The sequence below is a fragment of the Petaurus breviceps genome, unplaced genomic scaffold (assembly GCF_028583685.1).
Source record: "Petaurus breviceps papuanus isolate PSGF00001 unplaced genomic scaffold, PetGlider_PUasm1.0 90865, whole genome shotgun sequence".
Classification (NCBI taxonomy): Eukaryota; Metazoa; Chordata; class Mammalia; order Diprotodontia; family Petauridae; genus Petaurus; species Petaurus breviceps.
The window spans coordinates 12,707,156-12,724,349 of NW_027187367.1; the positions used below are offsets into that span (position 1 = coordinate 12,707,156).

Genomic DNA, 17,194 nt, shown 5'->3' on the forward strand with positions numbered 1-17,194 from the left:
TTAGCCTAGGGGCAGGGAAGATCTTTAAAATTTACATTCGCATTACAATGTATGACCTTCAGAGCTATCCTGATTTCATTTTGGGGGGCAACCCATTTTCTATTCTACCTCTTCCTCTTACCTCTATCCCCTTCAGATTTAAAAAAAGAAAAGAAAAACTCTTTTTTTAATATATGCATAGTCAAGCAAAACGAAGTCCTACATTGTCTATGTCCAAAAATATATGTCTCATTCTGCACCTTGAGTCCATTAGAAAGTGGGTCGTATGCTTCATTAACTGCCCTGTGGAATCATGGTTGGTTATTACATTTATCAGACTTCATAAGTCTTTCAAAGTTCTTTGTCTTTACAATGTTGTTGTTAGTGTGTAAGGTTTTTGTTTGTTTGTTTTTTTAAGCAATTGGGGTTAAGTAACTTGCTCAAGGTTACACCACCAGTTATTTCTGGGTGTGGTGCTAAGTATCTGAGCCCAGATTCGATCCCCAGGTCATTCCAACACTGGGGCCGGTGCTCTTACTCGCTGAGCCACCTGGCCGCCCCTAAGCAATTGGGGTTAAGTAAGTTGCTCAAGGTTACAGGGCCAGGTGTTTCTGGGTGGATGCTAAGTGTCTGAGCCTGTATTCAATCCACATGTCATCCCGACACTGGAGCCGGTGCTCTTACTTGCTGTGCTACCTGGCCGCCCCAATATTTGTTCTCTCTCTCTCCCTTTTTTTTTTTTTTGGCCTTTTGGAGGGCAATTGGGGTTAAGTAACTTTCCCAGGGTTACATGGCCAGGTGTTTCTGGGTGGATGCTAAGTGTCTGAGCCCGGATTTGATCCCCAGGTCATCCCGACACTGGGGCCGGTGCTCTTACTCACTGTGCTACCTGGCCGCCCCTGTAAGTTGTTTTCTTATATCTGTTCACTTCACCTGGCAGCAGGTCATACAGATCTTCCCTAGTTTCTCTGAACACCCTCATTTTGTCATTTCTGGGTTATTTTGTTCATTTTTTTCATTTCTTATGGTACAATATTATCACTTTACCTTGATATGCCATAAATTTGTTCTACCATTCTTCAATTGATGGCCACTCTCTTAGTTTTCACTTCTTTGCTATAATCAAAAAAAGAAAAGAGCTGCCATATGTGTGAGTTTGTAGCCCACTAAAAGCACTAAATCCTCTTGAAAACAACCACTGTCTATCCAATGACTCCTCCATTTTGCACTGACGAAATTGGGGGTTTTTTACCCAAGAGTAAAACTTTACATTTATTCCTATTGAATTCATCCTATTTATATTCAGTCCAATATTCTAGCTTCTTGATATCTTTTTTCATCCTATTGTTAGTATTCCTTTTGGTTTTTTGTCATCTGAAAATGTGATGGGCATGCCATCTATGCCTTTGTTCCAGTCATTGATAAAAATATGTTAAGTGGCCTAATACCAAAGCATAGATCCCTGGGACCCCACTGAAGATCCCATAACATGTTGACTTTGCACCAGTAACAGAGCTGCTCTTTGAGTCTAGCCATCCACTCAGTTTTGAATGCATTTAATTGTATTATTTCATAGCTCATCTTTTATACATAAAAAGTATGAGATGCTTTACTTCACTGAGTTCTAAATAATGCCTACATAGAGCATTCCACTCATCATAAATTTAATAATCCTGTCAAAAAAGAACATGAGGTTAGTCTGGTATGATTTGCCCTTGATGAAGCCATGTTGGGTCTTTGTAATCAATCATACCTTCTCTTTTCAGATGTTTGCCAACTCTCTCTTTATGCATTCTAGAATATTCCCATAGAATATCAAACTCAGGGGCGGCTAGGTGGTGCAGTGAACAGAGCACTGCCCTGGAGTCAGGAGGTACTAAGTTCAAATCCGGCCTTAGACACTTAACACAAAAAACTAGCCATGTGACCTTGGGCTAGTCAAGCCCAGTTGCCCTCCAAAAAGAAAAAAAAAAAAGAACATCAAACTCACTGGCTTTAGAAAATCATCGGCTTTTTTTTTTTCTTTTGGAGGGCAATTGGGGTTAAGTGACTTGCCCAAGGTCACATGACTAGTAAGTGTGTCGAGTGTCTGAGGCCAGATTTGAACTCAGATCCTCCTGACTCCAGGGCAGTGCTCTATTCACTGCACCACCTAGCTGCCCCCATCCTTGGCTTTTTGTTGTTGTAATTTAGTTGTTTCAGTTGTATCTGATTCTTTGTGATTCCATTTGAGATTTTCTTTCTTTCTTTTTTTTTATTAAAGCAATCAGGGTTAAGTAACTTGCTCAAGGTTACACAGCCAGGTGTTTCTGGGTGGCTGCTAAGTGTCTGAGCCCGGATTTGATCCCCAGGTGATCCCAACACTGGAGCTGGTGCTCTTACTCGCTGTGCTACCTGGCAGCCCCTTGAGATTTTCTTAGTAAAGATACTTAGTAAAGTGGTTTGCCATTTCTTTCACCAGCTCATTTTACAGACAAGAAAACTACAGCAAACAGGGTTAAGTGACTTGCCCAGGGTTATGCAGCTAGTGAGTATCTGAGGCTGGATTTGAACTCAGGAAGATGAGTTCCTGATTCTAGGCCCAGCATTCTCTGCACTGTGCTGCTTAGCTGCCCTCTTGGCTTTTCACTTTCCCTAAAATTCTGTATCCAAATACTTCCCAAGTTTTGTCTGTCTATCCTGTCTCCACATTACCTCTTAAATCTTTCTCTTCTCATTCCCCCTCTCAGTCCCTAATCACCTCCCACCTACACTATTGCAGTAGTTTCCTTCATTGATTATTTTGCTTCTATCTAGTGTCTCCCCTCTCCAATCCATCTTCCTCATAGCTACCAAATTAATATTCCTAAAACACAGATCTCCCTTCTCAAAACAAATGCTCTCTTGCTGAAAAATCATAAGTGGTTACCTGTTGCCTCTAGGGGAAAATACCAAGTTGCCATTTAAAGTTCTCTACAATATGGCTCCCACCTAAATTCATTTTTTTTCTTTTGTTGTTATTATAAACTTGAAAAACAACAAACATTATTTTTCCCTATACAAAAGAAAAAGGAGATTTGTCATTTCTTTTTTTTATTTTTTCATTTCTTATGGCACAACATTCTATCTTTACCTTCATATACCATAAATTTGTTCAACCATTCTTCATCTGATGGCCACTCTCTTAGTTTTCACTTCTTTACTATAACCAAAGGAAAAAAAGCTGCTATATGTGTATGTAGATTCTTTTCCTGTTGAATCTCTATTACATACATCTTTGTTGTTGTTTTTAAGTATATAATAAATACTATATGGAAATTCCAAATCTGTCTTGCTTATCCCTTTCTCCCTTTGAATTTCCTTTTTTCTTATTTTGAACTTGCTTTTTTTTTCTATTTATTAAAAAAAAATCCTTAATTGACACTCTTTTTCTTCTTTCTTTGTTGTGGTATCACTGTCACTTTTCTATCTCTTCCCCTTCATAAATCTCTCTCTTTTCCCAAAATAAAAACCCGGACTTGAAATAAGTATAATCAACCAAAATAAATCCACACATTGGGAATTTCATTAAATGTATATCTCATTGTGCACCTCTAGCCTTATCACTCTAATTGTGAATCTATGTCTTTAATCAGAAAATGGTTCAAGATGTGTTTGAACACAGTCCTGGGATTGATTCTTACGTCCTACAAAGTCCTGGCTGACCTGGTTGGGCAGTCACCACTTAACCGATCATTATCGATGATAATCTGATTTGCCTGACAGACTTACTCATCATATTGTTTCTTTTTCTGTTGAAAAAACATCCAAATAGCTACACATGTACAACCTGTACTGAACTGCTTATCTTCCCAGTAAGGGTGGGTGACAAGGGAAGAAGGGAATGAGTCTGGAATTCAAAGTTTTAAAATCAATTGTTTAAAGTATATATATAAATACCGTCATCAATATTATTTTACTTGTAAATGGGAAACAAGATATACAGGCACATAGGCCCTACTGGAAAGTTGGAGGGAGTGGATGGGAGAATATATGGGAGAGAGCAGATTGGAGGAGGGGATATCCAGTGGGATCGCTATTTTGGGGTGGTGGGTAGAGGAAAAATGCTGAGAAAATTTGTAACTCAAAATCTTGCGGAAATGAATGATGTAAACTAGAAGTTAATAAAGCATTTGATAAAAAAAAATTTTTTTAAATAAAAATACAATCAAAAAAAAGAAAAGAAAAAGAAAAACATCCAAGAGCGAGATTCCTGATGCCTTCCTCCTTGCCCTTTTTAGGCTGTCACCTTGAATTGTGCCCACAGCTTTTGTTCCTACTGCATCAATGAGTGGATGAAGCGAAAAGTGGAATGTCCCATTTGTAGACAAGATATTGAATCTAAAACTCGCTCCCTAGTGCTGGACAACTGTATCAGCAAGATGGTTGAGAAACTGAGCTCTGAAATGAAAGAGCGACGAGAAATTCTCATTAATGAAAGAAGAGGTAAGGAGGGAAGGGAAGGCTTCTGAATGCATGAGGTATGAGGAGCCTGATATCTTAGCACAGCGTATTCAGTATTTAAATAACATGGAAGAGGGGCGGCCAGGTGGCTCAGTGAGTAAGAGCACCAGCCCCAAAGTGGGGTGACCTGGGATCGAATTTGGGCTCAGATACTTAGCACCACACCCAGAAATAACTGGCCATGTAACCTTGAGCAAGTTACTTAACCCCAATTGCTTTAAAAAATAAATAAATAAATAAATAACATGGCAGACATGGGAAAATGGTTCATTTTATTTATTCAACAAACTTTTGTAAAAATGCTTACCTTTGTAGACATACCATAAATATCTGAGACATAGTTCCCACTTTTTTTTTAAACTTTAATTTATTAATTTGTTTGTTTCCTTTTAGTTTACAGGATTCAATTCCACAATTCCTTGAATTTCACATTTTGTCCCCCTCCCTCTCCTCTCCCCCATGGCGGCTTATTATCAAGTATAGGATCTGTAAATACTTTCACATTATACAATGGTCAGGTTATAAGGATGGATTGTACCAGCTGGAATGAAAAATGGTAAAGAGGACATAAAATCAAATAAGAGAACAAAAAAAATCTGGTATTTTGCTTCCACCTGGATATAATTTTAGTTCTTTCTAGTTCTTTCTCTGGATGCACGTTTTTCTCTCCATCATGCGTCTTTTGGGATTGACTTATATCCCTGTATTGTTGAGAAGAGTCCAGTCTATCAAAGTTGGTCATCACACATACGTTGTGTCTGTAATTGTGTACAAATTCCTCCTGGTTCTACTCTTCTCACTCAGCATCAGTTCTTTTAAGCCTCTCCAGGTAAATATGAAGACCGCCTGCTCCCCGTTTCTTATGGCGCAATAGTATTCCATAACATGCGTATATACCACAACTTGTTCAGCCATTCCCCAATTGATGGGCACCCCCTTAATTTCCAATTCTTTGCCACCACAAAAAGAGCTGCTATAAACATTTTTGTACATATGGGTCTTTCTCCCATTTCTATGATCTCTTTGGGATATAACCCTAGGAGTGGTATTGCTGGATCAAAGGGTATGAAAGTATTTATAGCCCTTTGGGCATAATTCCAGATTGCTCTCCAGAAAGGCTGGATCAGTTCACAACTCCACCAGCAATGCATTAGTGTTCCAGTTTGCCCACATCCTCTCCAGCATTTGTCATTTTCCTGTTTTGTCATCTTAGCCAATCTGACTGGTGAGATGTGGTACCTCAGAGTTGTTTTGATTTGCATTTCTCTAATCAATAGTGAATTAGAGGATTTCTTCATGTGCTTATAGATAGCTTTAATTTCTTTCACTGAAAACTGCCTGTTCATATCCTTTGACCATTTATCAATTGGGGAATGACTTGTATTCTTATGCATTTGATTCATTTCTCTGTATATTTTAGAGATGAGTCCTTTGTCAGAGACATAGGTTGTAGAGATTCTTTCCCAATTTCCCACCTCCCTCTTAATCTTGGTTACATTGGCTTTATTTGTACAGAAACTTTTCAATTTCATGTAGTCAAAATTATCCATTTTACATTTTATAATGTTCTCTAATTCCTGTTTTGTCATAAAGTCATTCCCTCTCCACAAGTCTGATAGGTAAACTATTCCTTGTTTTAGCAGACTGCTTACAGTATCAACCTTTATACCTAGATCATGAACCCATTTAGACTTGATTTTGGTATATGGTGTTAGATAATGGTCTATGTCCAGTTTCTGCCATACTATATTCCAGTTTTCCCAGCAGTTTTTGTCAAACAGTGAGTTCTTATCCCAAAAACCAGGGTCTGGGGGTTTATCAAACAATACATTACTGTAGTCGTTGACTTCTGAATCTCGTGTGCCTAATCTATTCCATTGATCTACTTCTCTATTTCTAAGCCAGTACCAGGTAGTTTTGATGACTGCTGCTTTATAGTACAGATTGAAATCTGGTAAAGCTAGTCTACCTTCCCTAGCATTTTTTTTCATTAATTCCCTTGATATTCTGGACCGTTTATTCTTCCAGATGAATTTTGTTACTATTTTTTCTAACTCTATAAAGTAGTTTTTTGGTAAATTAATTGGTATGGCACTAAATAATTTAATTTAGGTAAAATTGTCATTTTCATTATATTAGCTCTACCCAGCCATGAGCAATTGATATTTTTCCAATTAGTTAGATCTGACTTTATTTGTGTGAAAAGTGTTTTGTAGTTATGATCATACAGGTCCTGGGTATAGTTCCCACTTTTAAGCTGCATATAATCTGACTCTTTTCCACAAGAGTTGGAGGCGGGAATGATTCTAGTCTTCTGTTGTTGACTAATTTCCAAATTAGATTTAGGATTAAATTTCTCTTAATTGCAAATGCGCACACAGTCACGGGTATGTGTGCGTGCACACACACACACACACACACACACCACTTACTGTCTTGTTTTATATTCAGCAATGTGTATCACTATCAAGTTTATGCATTATATACAAGTATATGGATTTATTTATTAGTGACAAATGCATAAATTTTTATTTGGAATTCCTACTCAGATGCAAATGATTGTCTGCATTAATGCAATTTTCATCTACTTCATCAATGTAAATTTACATATATGTGCATGTATGTATATATGTAGGAGAAAAACTCATTAGTAAAGCATTTGAAGTTATAATTAACATTATATAATTTGATTCTTATAACCATTCTGTGAGGTACTAGGGTACCTAATGATCCCATTTTGCCAGTGAGGAAACCCAGACCCAATCTTTCATCAGTTGTCAAAAATGCTCCCCTCCTTTTGGGTTATATATTCTGAAGGGAGAGAGCAGGGAACAGGGATGCCCTTAAGCTACATTTTAAAAGAGGGGAAACCTGCCTTTGATGTCTTTCTATTTCCTAATGTTTTCTTCACCCTGTTTCTTTCTGGTTGTCTAAAGTCCCTTACAATGATGGTCCTACACAGACTTTTCCCCTACTCCCAGCAAAGTATCTTGCTTGGAAATTATTTCTTCTTTCTTCCTATTTGCCTTCCCCATGCTACACACCTCTGTCCCCAATAAAAATGCATCTTGGGGCCATGGAATGATTTTAGCCAGATGTAAAGAGAAAAGCAAATCTGATTAAACAATTCACTGTATGTGATATCCCACCAGCTCTCCCAGAGGCATCTTCATTTTTTAAATAATGCTTATTCCCTAGGATTTAATTAATGGTATTTCAAGAGATTGGAGGTGGGTTTGGAATGTATTATGTGACCTGATAGAAAAGCCTAGAAAACTGTCCCTCTCCTTGGCGTATAGGTGTTAACCTGTCAGCAAGAATTTGTGAAATGCATATTATACCTTTCTGTGTATATGTACACACACACAGACACTTGCATCATCATGAATAGCTGGGAGAATGCGGCAAAGGCTCATGTAGGAGCTGGTACTTGAACTGAACTTTACAGGAAGTTAGTCATTCTTAGGGAAGCAGAGGTAAAGATACATACTCAAGGTATGGTGGGGTGAAGGGGGAGCCACAATGTGAGCAGAAGCCTAGCAGCAGGAGATTGAATGAGGAGCAGAAGAAAGCCAGTTAGGCTGGACCATAGAGTGAAGGTCGAAAGGATAAATTGGAACCAGATTATAAAAGGTTTTAAATGCCAATTGAAAGAATTTATATTTCATCTTAGTGGTAATAGGTTACTATTGCAAGGGAATAATTTGGTCAGAACTGTAGTGTAAGACTATTGATCTGAATGGAGGGGAAGAATAGAAAGGCAAAAGGGAATGGGTCAACCTTATTCCTATTGAATCTGGCTTGAGGAGGGAGGGAAATACACACTAAATAGGGTATCTCACCCTCCAGGAGAATAGGGGGGGAGTGGGATGTGAGGGGGGATGATGGAAGGGAGGGCAGGCTGGGGGGGAGGGAAGTTGGAAGTACCCACTTGTGAAAAGGGACAGGATCAAATAGAGAATAGAACAAGTGGGAGGTGGGATAGGAGGGAGGGAAATATAGTCAGTCTTTTACAATACATCTACTATGTTATTGTTTTGCATTAGCCGCACATGTACAACCTATACTGAACTGCTTGTCTCCCCAGTGGGGGTGGGTGGCAGGGGGGGAAGGGAATGAATCTGGAATTGAAAGTCTTAAAAATCAAATATTCAAATATATATATATGTGTGTGTGTGTGTGTGTGTGTGTATATATACTCTTATTAATACCATCTTACATGTTATTAAGAAAAAAAAAAGATATACAGGCACTGAGGCACAGAGATCCACTGGAAAAGTTGAAACGGGTATGGGAGGAAATATGGGAGAGAGCAGTTTGGAGGAGGAGATATCCTGTGGGACTGCTGTTTTGGGGCGATGGGTGAGGGAAAAACGGGGAGAAAATTTGTAACTCAAAATCTGGTGGAAACGAATGATGTCAATCAGAAGTTAATAAAGCATTAAAAAAATAAATTTAAAAAAAAAGAAAGGAAAAAAAAAGTTTATGTCCCTTAGATAACTTGAAATAAAGACTGTAAAATTAGAGGATATTAAAAAAAGAAAGAAATTGAAAAAAAAAAAGACTATTGATCTGGCAGCTGTGTGGAGGGTGGAGTGGAGAGGAGAGGGACTTTTAGGTAGGGAAACCTGTGAGGCAGGTATTGTAGTAGTCCAGACTAGGGAAGATAAGATACCAAACTAGAGTAGAAGCTTTGTGAGAAAAGGAGGATGGAGGTAAGTGATGTTACGGTGGTAGAATAAACCAGACCTGGCAGCTGATTGGATATATGGGGTGAAGGAAAATGAGGAATCCAGGACGATGCTGGTGTCTTTTGAGGGGACTCAGAGCAGCTTCTTGTCCTTCTCAGTACCACTTTTGCCTCCTTTGCTTGTTCTTCATATCTGTTGACATAGTTCCCAGCCCAGACCTGGAACCAGCACTGCTACTTTTTATCTTTTGATGATGGGACTATAAATTTAGTTCAATTCCACAAATATTTACTAAGCACCTACTGCTTTCTGGGCAAGTACCTTAACCTTTCTGTGTCTCAGTTTCCTTATTTGAAAAATGAGGATGTTTGGACTTGATGACCTCTAAGGTCTTTGCTAGCTCTCAATCTATGATCTGTGATTTGATCTATGTATTATTTATTTTTTTAACTCTACCAGCTCCTGGTACATGGCATAGAAAGATGTATGTATAGAGTAGGTAGATAAATAGCTTTGATTTGGGTTACTAATTCCACAGGCTGTTGCCTTGGGTAAGATATTGTTGACCTTCTTAGGATCAAGTCTTGAAAAAGCCATCTGTGTTCCCAGCCCCACCTGAATAATTATTTTGCCTTTTAGGGTTGGGGAGGGATCAGAAGAATTAAGCTGTCAGTATTATTGACCTCTTCTTCAACCCATTTAGTAAATTATTTTGATATATTATAGTATCATAGATTAGACCTGGAAGCTCTCATAGTCCAGTCCTTTCATTTTACATATGAGGAAGATGAGGCCCATAGAAGTTGTCACTTGCCCAAAGTTGTACAGGTATTAAGTTGCAAAGCTAGAATTCAAAGCCAGGTCCTCTTATTATAAATTCATTGCTTTTTCCACTGTACCACTCTTCCTTCCGATAGCCTCTTCTACTTGCTATCTGTATAGCAAACAGGTTATGTCCTCTGCAATCATGGTTATTCATTTCATTGGTCAGAGTTCCTAAGTCTCTCAAAGTTATTTGTCGTTATAAAATTGTTATTCTTGTTCTCCTGGTTCTGCTCACTTCACTCTGCATCAGTTCATTGAAGTGTTCCCAGTTTTCTCCAAAACCACCCTCTTAATCATCCCCCAGAATTTATTAACTGTGTGCATTCATTGACCCAAGGATACCACTACTAGTTCTGTACTCCAAAAAATTCTCTCTTTGGCATTCAAAACTCTTTGTAACTCGGCTCCTTCCTACTCTTCCAGTCTGTTTATACCTTACCCCTCCCCACCCTCTTCCCCATGTACATACAGTGACACTGGCCTCCTTGAAGTTCCTCATACAAGGCATTCCATCTCTTGATTACTGTTATTATTTTTTCTAGGGATCTAAAATAATCCTTTGAGCATTTGGTATGGCATTAAGTTAGGAGCTAATATTAGCTAGTACTGTCATTTCTTTATATTGGCTTGGCCTACCTATGAACACTTAAATTTTCTCAGGTTATTTATGTCTGTCTTTATTCGTATAAAGACTATTCTGTAGTGGTATTCACATAGTTCCTGTGTGCCCAACACTAAAAGTTCGTTTATCCCCATAATGTAATTAAAAGGGTCCATACATAAAAAATAGTAAAAAACAGAACTTAAAAACGAAAAGGAGGCTATAAGTTACTTTGAGGAATAACACATTTAACAAAAGAAAAATGAGAAAAACTTTGGTCAAGATTCTGAAGGGTATTCATGGGAATTCTCAAGATCTATCGTGCTGATTTCACCAGCTCTGTTGCTTCTAGTTTCACTTCAAAACTTATGGCTTTCCTAAGTGACAACAGATAGCATTTGCACTACTCCTAAACTTACTGCCTTTGCCTAGAGTTGTTTTCTGATTCCCAAATGGGATGAGAAAAGAGACAGAATTACAAAGAGAAAAGAATCTTGCTGAAATAACTGAACAAGATTTGAAAAACAAGGTAATGATGGTGGAAAGAAAGAAAGCTTAAAACATTATCTAAAATGGAACAAGCACCATGGTGGGGAGCACCATCCCTCTGAGAAGAAAGAAAGTATTGTCAGATATTTGGCACTTTTGGTTGGTTCTTCCTCAGAACCCTGGAGTACTGGAGGTACTAGAGAAGTACTTGGGTCATAGAATAAAAGGATTTAGAATTGCAGAGTACCTTAGAGATCTTCTAGTTGAGACTCCTCATTTTGCAGACAAACCACTGAAGCCTAGAGAAGTTAAGAACCACATAATCAGCTTTTGTTATGTCATATTGGGATGTTCACAGTTGTGACATTCATTAGTCAAGACGTTTCGATGTAAAACAGACAGGGGACCTTATCCCTAAGGTTGTGCTTGAGGATCACAGAGAAGTTATTGAAAGATAATGGTTGGAAAGGATTGGTAAGATCCTAGCATCCCTTCTGAGGGAGGACAGACCACACAAAAGCATGAAGGATCTGATTATCATGGGATGATATGTACAGTCCCCACAGTAATCCAATAAAGCACTGCCTTCAGGGAAAACCTCAGAGCCAAATTGCTAGAATGTTGTTTGCTGGGGCAAAACATGGCAGTTCAAAGGAAAATACCAACAGCTAGTTTCTTTGCCAGGTGCTATCCACCATCTGGCTGTTAGCTAAGCAGTGCACATTTGTGTCTGGATATGCCAAAGAAGCAGAGGGCCATACTATGCCTAGCCCCAGCTGGTGAGAATATTCTTTTCAACGAGCTGCCTCCTGTTCCTAAGCACTTCTGTCTATAGGGACTTTGAGAAGTAAACAGCTGCCTAGTGGACCCATCCTGACTGGGCTGGCCAGAGCCTGCCTGAGACTACCACCACAGTAGCTCATGCATCTGGACATTTGGAGGCAGCCCGTCTGTCTCATAGCCAAGGAGTATGAGTGCTAAGCCAGTCATGCTTATAAAACCCGTGGACAACATTTCTGACATGTGGGAGGGTGGAGATGTCTTTAATTAGTCCATTGTAACCAACATACTTGCTCATTTTCTTCATGATTATGTATATATTATATATTTAATATAATTGGATTATTGGTCTCAACATTGAACATCCAAAATTTTTTTCTTCTGACATCCTGCTCTCCTCAGTACTTGAACATAGTGCATACATTTAATAAATATTGTTCATTAATTACTACCAGTGCTCAACTCATAACACCCTTCCTGATTTTCTGGGTCTCTACCTATATGAATGCTATCTAAATGGTGACCCTGAAAAAGATGGCACTCTACCCCCAAACCTGGGTAAAAGATTCTCTTGGGAGTGAGATACCAACTACCAATAAAATTGGCAGATAGCCTTCATGTTGCAACCCACAGCAGACAGATTTGAGGAAGGTTGATGTAAATCATCCCTACTGGAAAACACAGATGACCTTGGAATCAGTGTTTGGCCAGATTAAAAATGTTAAGAGATATCCATCACTATAACTTGTGGACTAGTCTTCGGCCTAGGCACTTCCCCTAACTGAGTAAGTGAAAAGGGTCTGTGTCCTGCTTAGCTAGCTCAGGCTACAAGGATGATGATAGTCTCTTCTCTGCAGCAGAGGGCACTAGTGCATAGCAGAGATGCTTTCTTAGCTCTTCAGTTCTCTGGTGAAGTTTGGTAACATAACCAATGTTACCTTTGATTCTTGTAGGGCAAAATTAAAGGCTGAAGTAATATGTATATAACTCACCTTTTGTTTTCTTCCCTTGTTAGGTATATTTTAGGAACACCATATCTACCTCTGGTCACATATGGATGTGGGTCCTTCCTTGATTTTATATGTAGATAGTGAAATCTACTATATATAGATGACCTTTTTAAAGTTTCCTTTTTTAATTTTTTTTTGCGGGGGAGGGCAATTGGGGTTAAGTGACTTGCCCAAGGTCACACAGCTAGTTTTTGTGTTAACAGTCTGAGGCAGGATCAGAACTCAGGTCCTCCTGACACCAGGGCTGGTGCTCTATTCACTGCACCACCTAGCTGCCCCAAAGTTTCCTTTTTTAAATCCACTATAAGAACAGTATTGGTTTTTAAATCTAATCATTCTAAAAATCACCCTCTTATTCTCTCTAGAGAACTCTAGAGTGGCATGGTAGGCCAAGAATCAGTCACCAGAAAGTTTTCCCTTTTTTTCCCCCCTCTGACTAGAGTTGTTTGGGATGAGGGTAGCCTTGCCTTGTACCCATTTCCAAGGGGTGGAGAGTAAAAACACTTGAGGAAGCAGCTAAAATTGAAGTCCCTGTATACTTTACAGTAGTTAATCCTGTGAGTAAATTTCTTCCTGATCCATATTAGAGGGTAAATTACTCATTCTTTCATGAATTAAGAGAAAGAAAAGGAGAAAACTTTTTTCTCTATACTTCTCTTCTGCCCTGTTAAATAGATTTTATTCAACAGAATAGACTTCTTCTTAATCCTTACTCCTTTTCCCCCTTTTCCTTCTTCTTTTTGGTTGTATTTTCACTTTATTTGGTGCATTCTTTGATATGATCAGCTTGATCTTAGACACAACCACTCAGCCATCTTACCAGAAGCCTGCCCTAATTCCTTTCTTTTTAAAAACTAGAGAGAAAGAAAGCTCCTCCCTTTTCCCATTTGGCAGCTTTAGAGCCAACATATTAAACAAAAAAAAAAAAATCCTATCCCTACTGCACACAAATGGTTGAAAGCCATCCTGGCATGTTTCTTTGTTTTTGCAGTTATTGAAGCAAGCGTAGCATTTGAGAATTTCCCCAGATCCTGACAAAAGACTGCTGAGCCCTCATTTGGAGAGTGATATGTTGGAGTGATCAGCAGTCTTACTGTTCTACAGTGTTGGAGTTAGAAGAATTTTTGGTTCATACACTACCCTCTTATGTGAAGGGGAAATATTGGTTTCAGGGCCAGTTGGAAGCTTATGTTAACGAAAAACCCAATGCAAAGTAGTTTAAATAAGGACTCAACTTTGGGTCCAGGAACTAAAATTAGCATGGCTGTAGTTGTTATCCTTCTGAAGTTGTACCAATGCCATCTCTCTTCCAGTTGATCATTCCCAGAAGATTGACTCTTTGAAATCAAGATTTAAGACCTAGATCAGGGAGGAAGAACTAGATGTGTAGCTATGGGCAACACTGTGTAACTTAGGATAGTTAGCCATCCTTTAACATCCAACTCAAATGACACTGCCTAGTTCTTTTAAAAAAAAAAAAAAGAGCTTTCCTCTTTGGACCATAAATTCTACTTTGTTAGGCACTTACATAACCAACTTCTCATGTATTTTTACAGTTATCTCTGTCTCTTCTGCCTCTATTAGACTGCAAGCTCCATGAGAGCAGGGTCAATGTCTTAAATAAGTATGAATCTTCCCTTGGCAGTGTTTGGAACATAAGCACTTATTTATTTATTTTGATTTTTGGAGGGGCGGTTTGGGGTTAAGTGACTTGCCCAAGCTCACACAGCTAGTAAGTGTTAAGTGTCTGAGGTCAGATTTGAATTCAGGTCCTCTTGACTCCAGGGCCAGTGCTCTAACACCTAGCCGCCCCAACAACCACTTGTTTTTTCCCCCTTTTAAATAGTATTTTATTTTTTGCCAATTACATGTAAAGACAATTTTTAACATTCATTTTTAAGTAAAATTTTGAGTTCCAAATTTTCTCCCTCCCAGGATGGTAAGCTATTTGATAGAAGTTATATATATGCAATCATGTAAAACATTTCCACATTACTCATGCTGTGAAAAAAGAAACAGAACAAAAGGAAAAACTAGGAAAAAAAAATAAAGTGAAAATAGTATGCTTCCATCTGCATTCAGACTCCATCAGTTCTTTCTCTGGATGTGGATAGCATTTTCCTTCATGAGTCTTTTGGAATTGTCTTGGATATTATATTGCTGAGAAGAGCTAAGTCAATCATAGTTGATCATTGCTTGACATTACTATTACTGTATTGAACGTTCTGGTTCTGCTCACTTTACTTTGTATCAGTTCATGTGAATCTTTCCAGGTTTTCTTGAAATCTGCCTGTTCATCATTTCTCATAGGGCACAATAGTATTTCATTCCATTCATACACCACAACTTTGTTCAATCATTCCCCAAATGATGGGCATCCTCTTGATTTCTAATTCTTAGCCACTACAGAAAGAGCTCCTGTGAATGTTTTTGTACATGTAAGTCCTTTTTCCTTTTTTATGATCTCTTTGGGATATAGATCTAGTAGTGATATAGCTGGATCAAATGATATGCAGTTTGATTGTCCTTTGGGCATAGTTCCAAATTACTGTCCAGTATCGTTGCATTAGTTTACAGCTCCACCAACAGTATAGTAGTGTCCCAATTTTCCCACATCCTTTCCAAAGTTTATCATTTTCCTTTTTTGTCATATTAGCCAATCTGATAGGTGGTACCTCAGAGTTGCTTTAATTTGCATTTCTCTAATCAATAGTGATTTAGAACATTTCTTTGTATGCTTTGATTTCTTCATCTGAAAACTACCAGTTCATATCCTTTGACCAGTTATCGATTGGAGAATGACTTACATTCTTTTAAATTTGATTCAATTCTATATATATTTAAGAAATGAGGTCTTTATCAGAGATGTTTGCTGTAAAAATTGTTTCCCAACTTTGTTTTCCTTCTAATCTTGGTTGCATTGGTTATGTTTGTGAACAGAAGCATTTATTAAATGTTGGATGGACTTAATTTCAGGGGATCAAAAGGCCCTTTTACTTCTTCACTAACACACTCACACACATACACACACTCTAGTTGATGCTTTGCCTTTCCACAGCTAGCTCTTCCTTCATTTAACTTAATGCCCTGGGAAGATAACACTTTAAACTTTATTAGCCATTTACCTCTTAGTGTTATCTCTAAGGTTATTTCAGTTCCCTTCCTGATGACAGCTTTGGAAAAAGCAGTACAGTACTGGGTACCAGAAAGAAAGTGAGGTTAGAAAGGGCTCTGGTGCTAAGCACACATTAATTGCTCATTAAAGGCTTGTTGAAGATTAATTGTGGATATCTGAAATACTGGTATAAGACTGCTGAAAGAGAGAATTTTTTTTTTTTTGGACAGAGACTTTTCCCCTGTGTTGGTAGGATTACAGACCAGAATATTTTTTTTTAGATATATATTTGTTTTCTTTGTGTTTTTTTTTTTTAAGTTCTCTTGAAATTAGTAGGCTCTGGGTAAACATCAGTTGCTTGATAAAACATTATAACTTGACCTCTGCCTTCTATAGCAATCTCTTTAAATAACACTCAAAAAGAAACAAAAAAAAAGCAATTGAGAAACACAGTTAAATTTGTGTCTTGAGAATTTGTGAGAAATAGATTTTCCTATTGTAAAACTGGGGGATGAAATGAGTACTACTTGGCAAAGCCAAAATCCCAAGATCAATGATCTCCTTAAAGGCTTTTTATACATAGTGTATGTACCTAGAAGATGTAGAAATATACAGACTGCATAGGTTTAACTGACATTTCAGAAATCATGAATCAAGAAATATCGATATATTATACTACTGATCATTCAGTATTGTTTGGCCTAATCCTGATAAATCAGTTTTTGTTAAGTGACCCTAAGAGGAGTTACTAGAGTAACTTTAGACAACTGTCAGAAGGTAAATAGTGAGGCAACATTCCTAAGAGCAGATGAGCCTATATCCTTAGGATCCTGAAATATAAGCAGAGTGGTTCAGGTTCCTGCTTCTTCCCTCACCTCTAAGAACAGCATGGTCAGTTCAGGTGAACAAATGTTAATGTTTACTTTGTGTAGGGTTTACCATACTAGGCACTGAGGATAAAAAAATGAGTAATAGGTCTGTCTCTCCAGAGGTTTAGCAATCTGACCAGACAAATAACAGGTGTATGAATAACTACAAAATAAGGTTGAGGTGAGGATAAAGTAGAGGTATAGATGAAGTGTGAGGAGAAATTTGAGGTGAGAAACATCACGAGCTGAAGTAGGGTAGGGAGGGAAGGCTTCATGGAAGAACTGACATCTTTTTCGTGTCTTGAAGTAAGAAAGGAACATGAACAGATGGAGATGTGGAGTACCTTTTAAGT

General features: G+C 38.2%; 1 protein-coding gene across 5 annotated transcripts in view; it reads left to right on the forward strand.

Annotated features, from left to right (window-relative positions):
• The window catches only part of RNF8 (ring finger protein 8), a 124,303-nt gene that overhangs the window by 68,312 nt on the left and 38,797 nt on the right, over nucleotides 1-17,194 (forward strand). For 3 of the 5 annotated variants that reach the window (XM_069073592.1, XM_069073591.1, XM_069073593.1), the window contains one exon: nucleotides 4,239-4,443. The exons of the other annotated variants lie outside the window; for them this stretch is intronic. In XM_069073592.1, coding sequence (XP_068929693.1) covers nucleotides 4,239-4,443 — 205 coding nt within the window. The remainder of the gene's footprint in view (nucleotides 1-4,238; nucleotides 4,444-17,194) is intronic. 5 annotated transcript variants of the gene reach the window in all.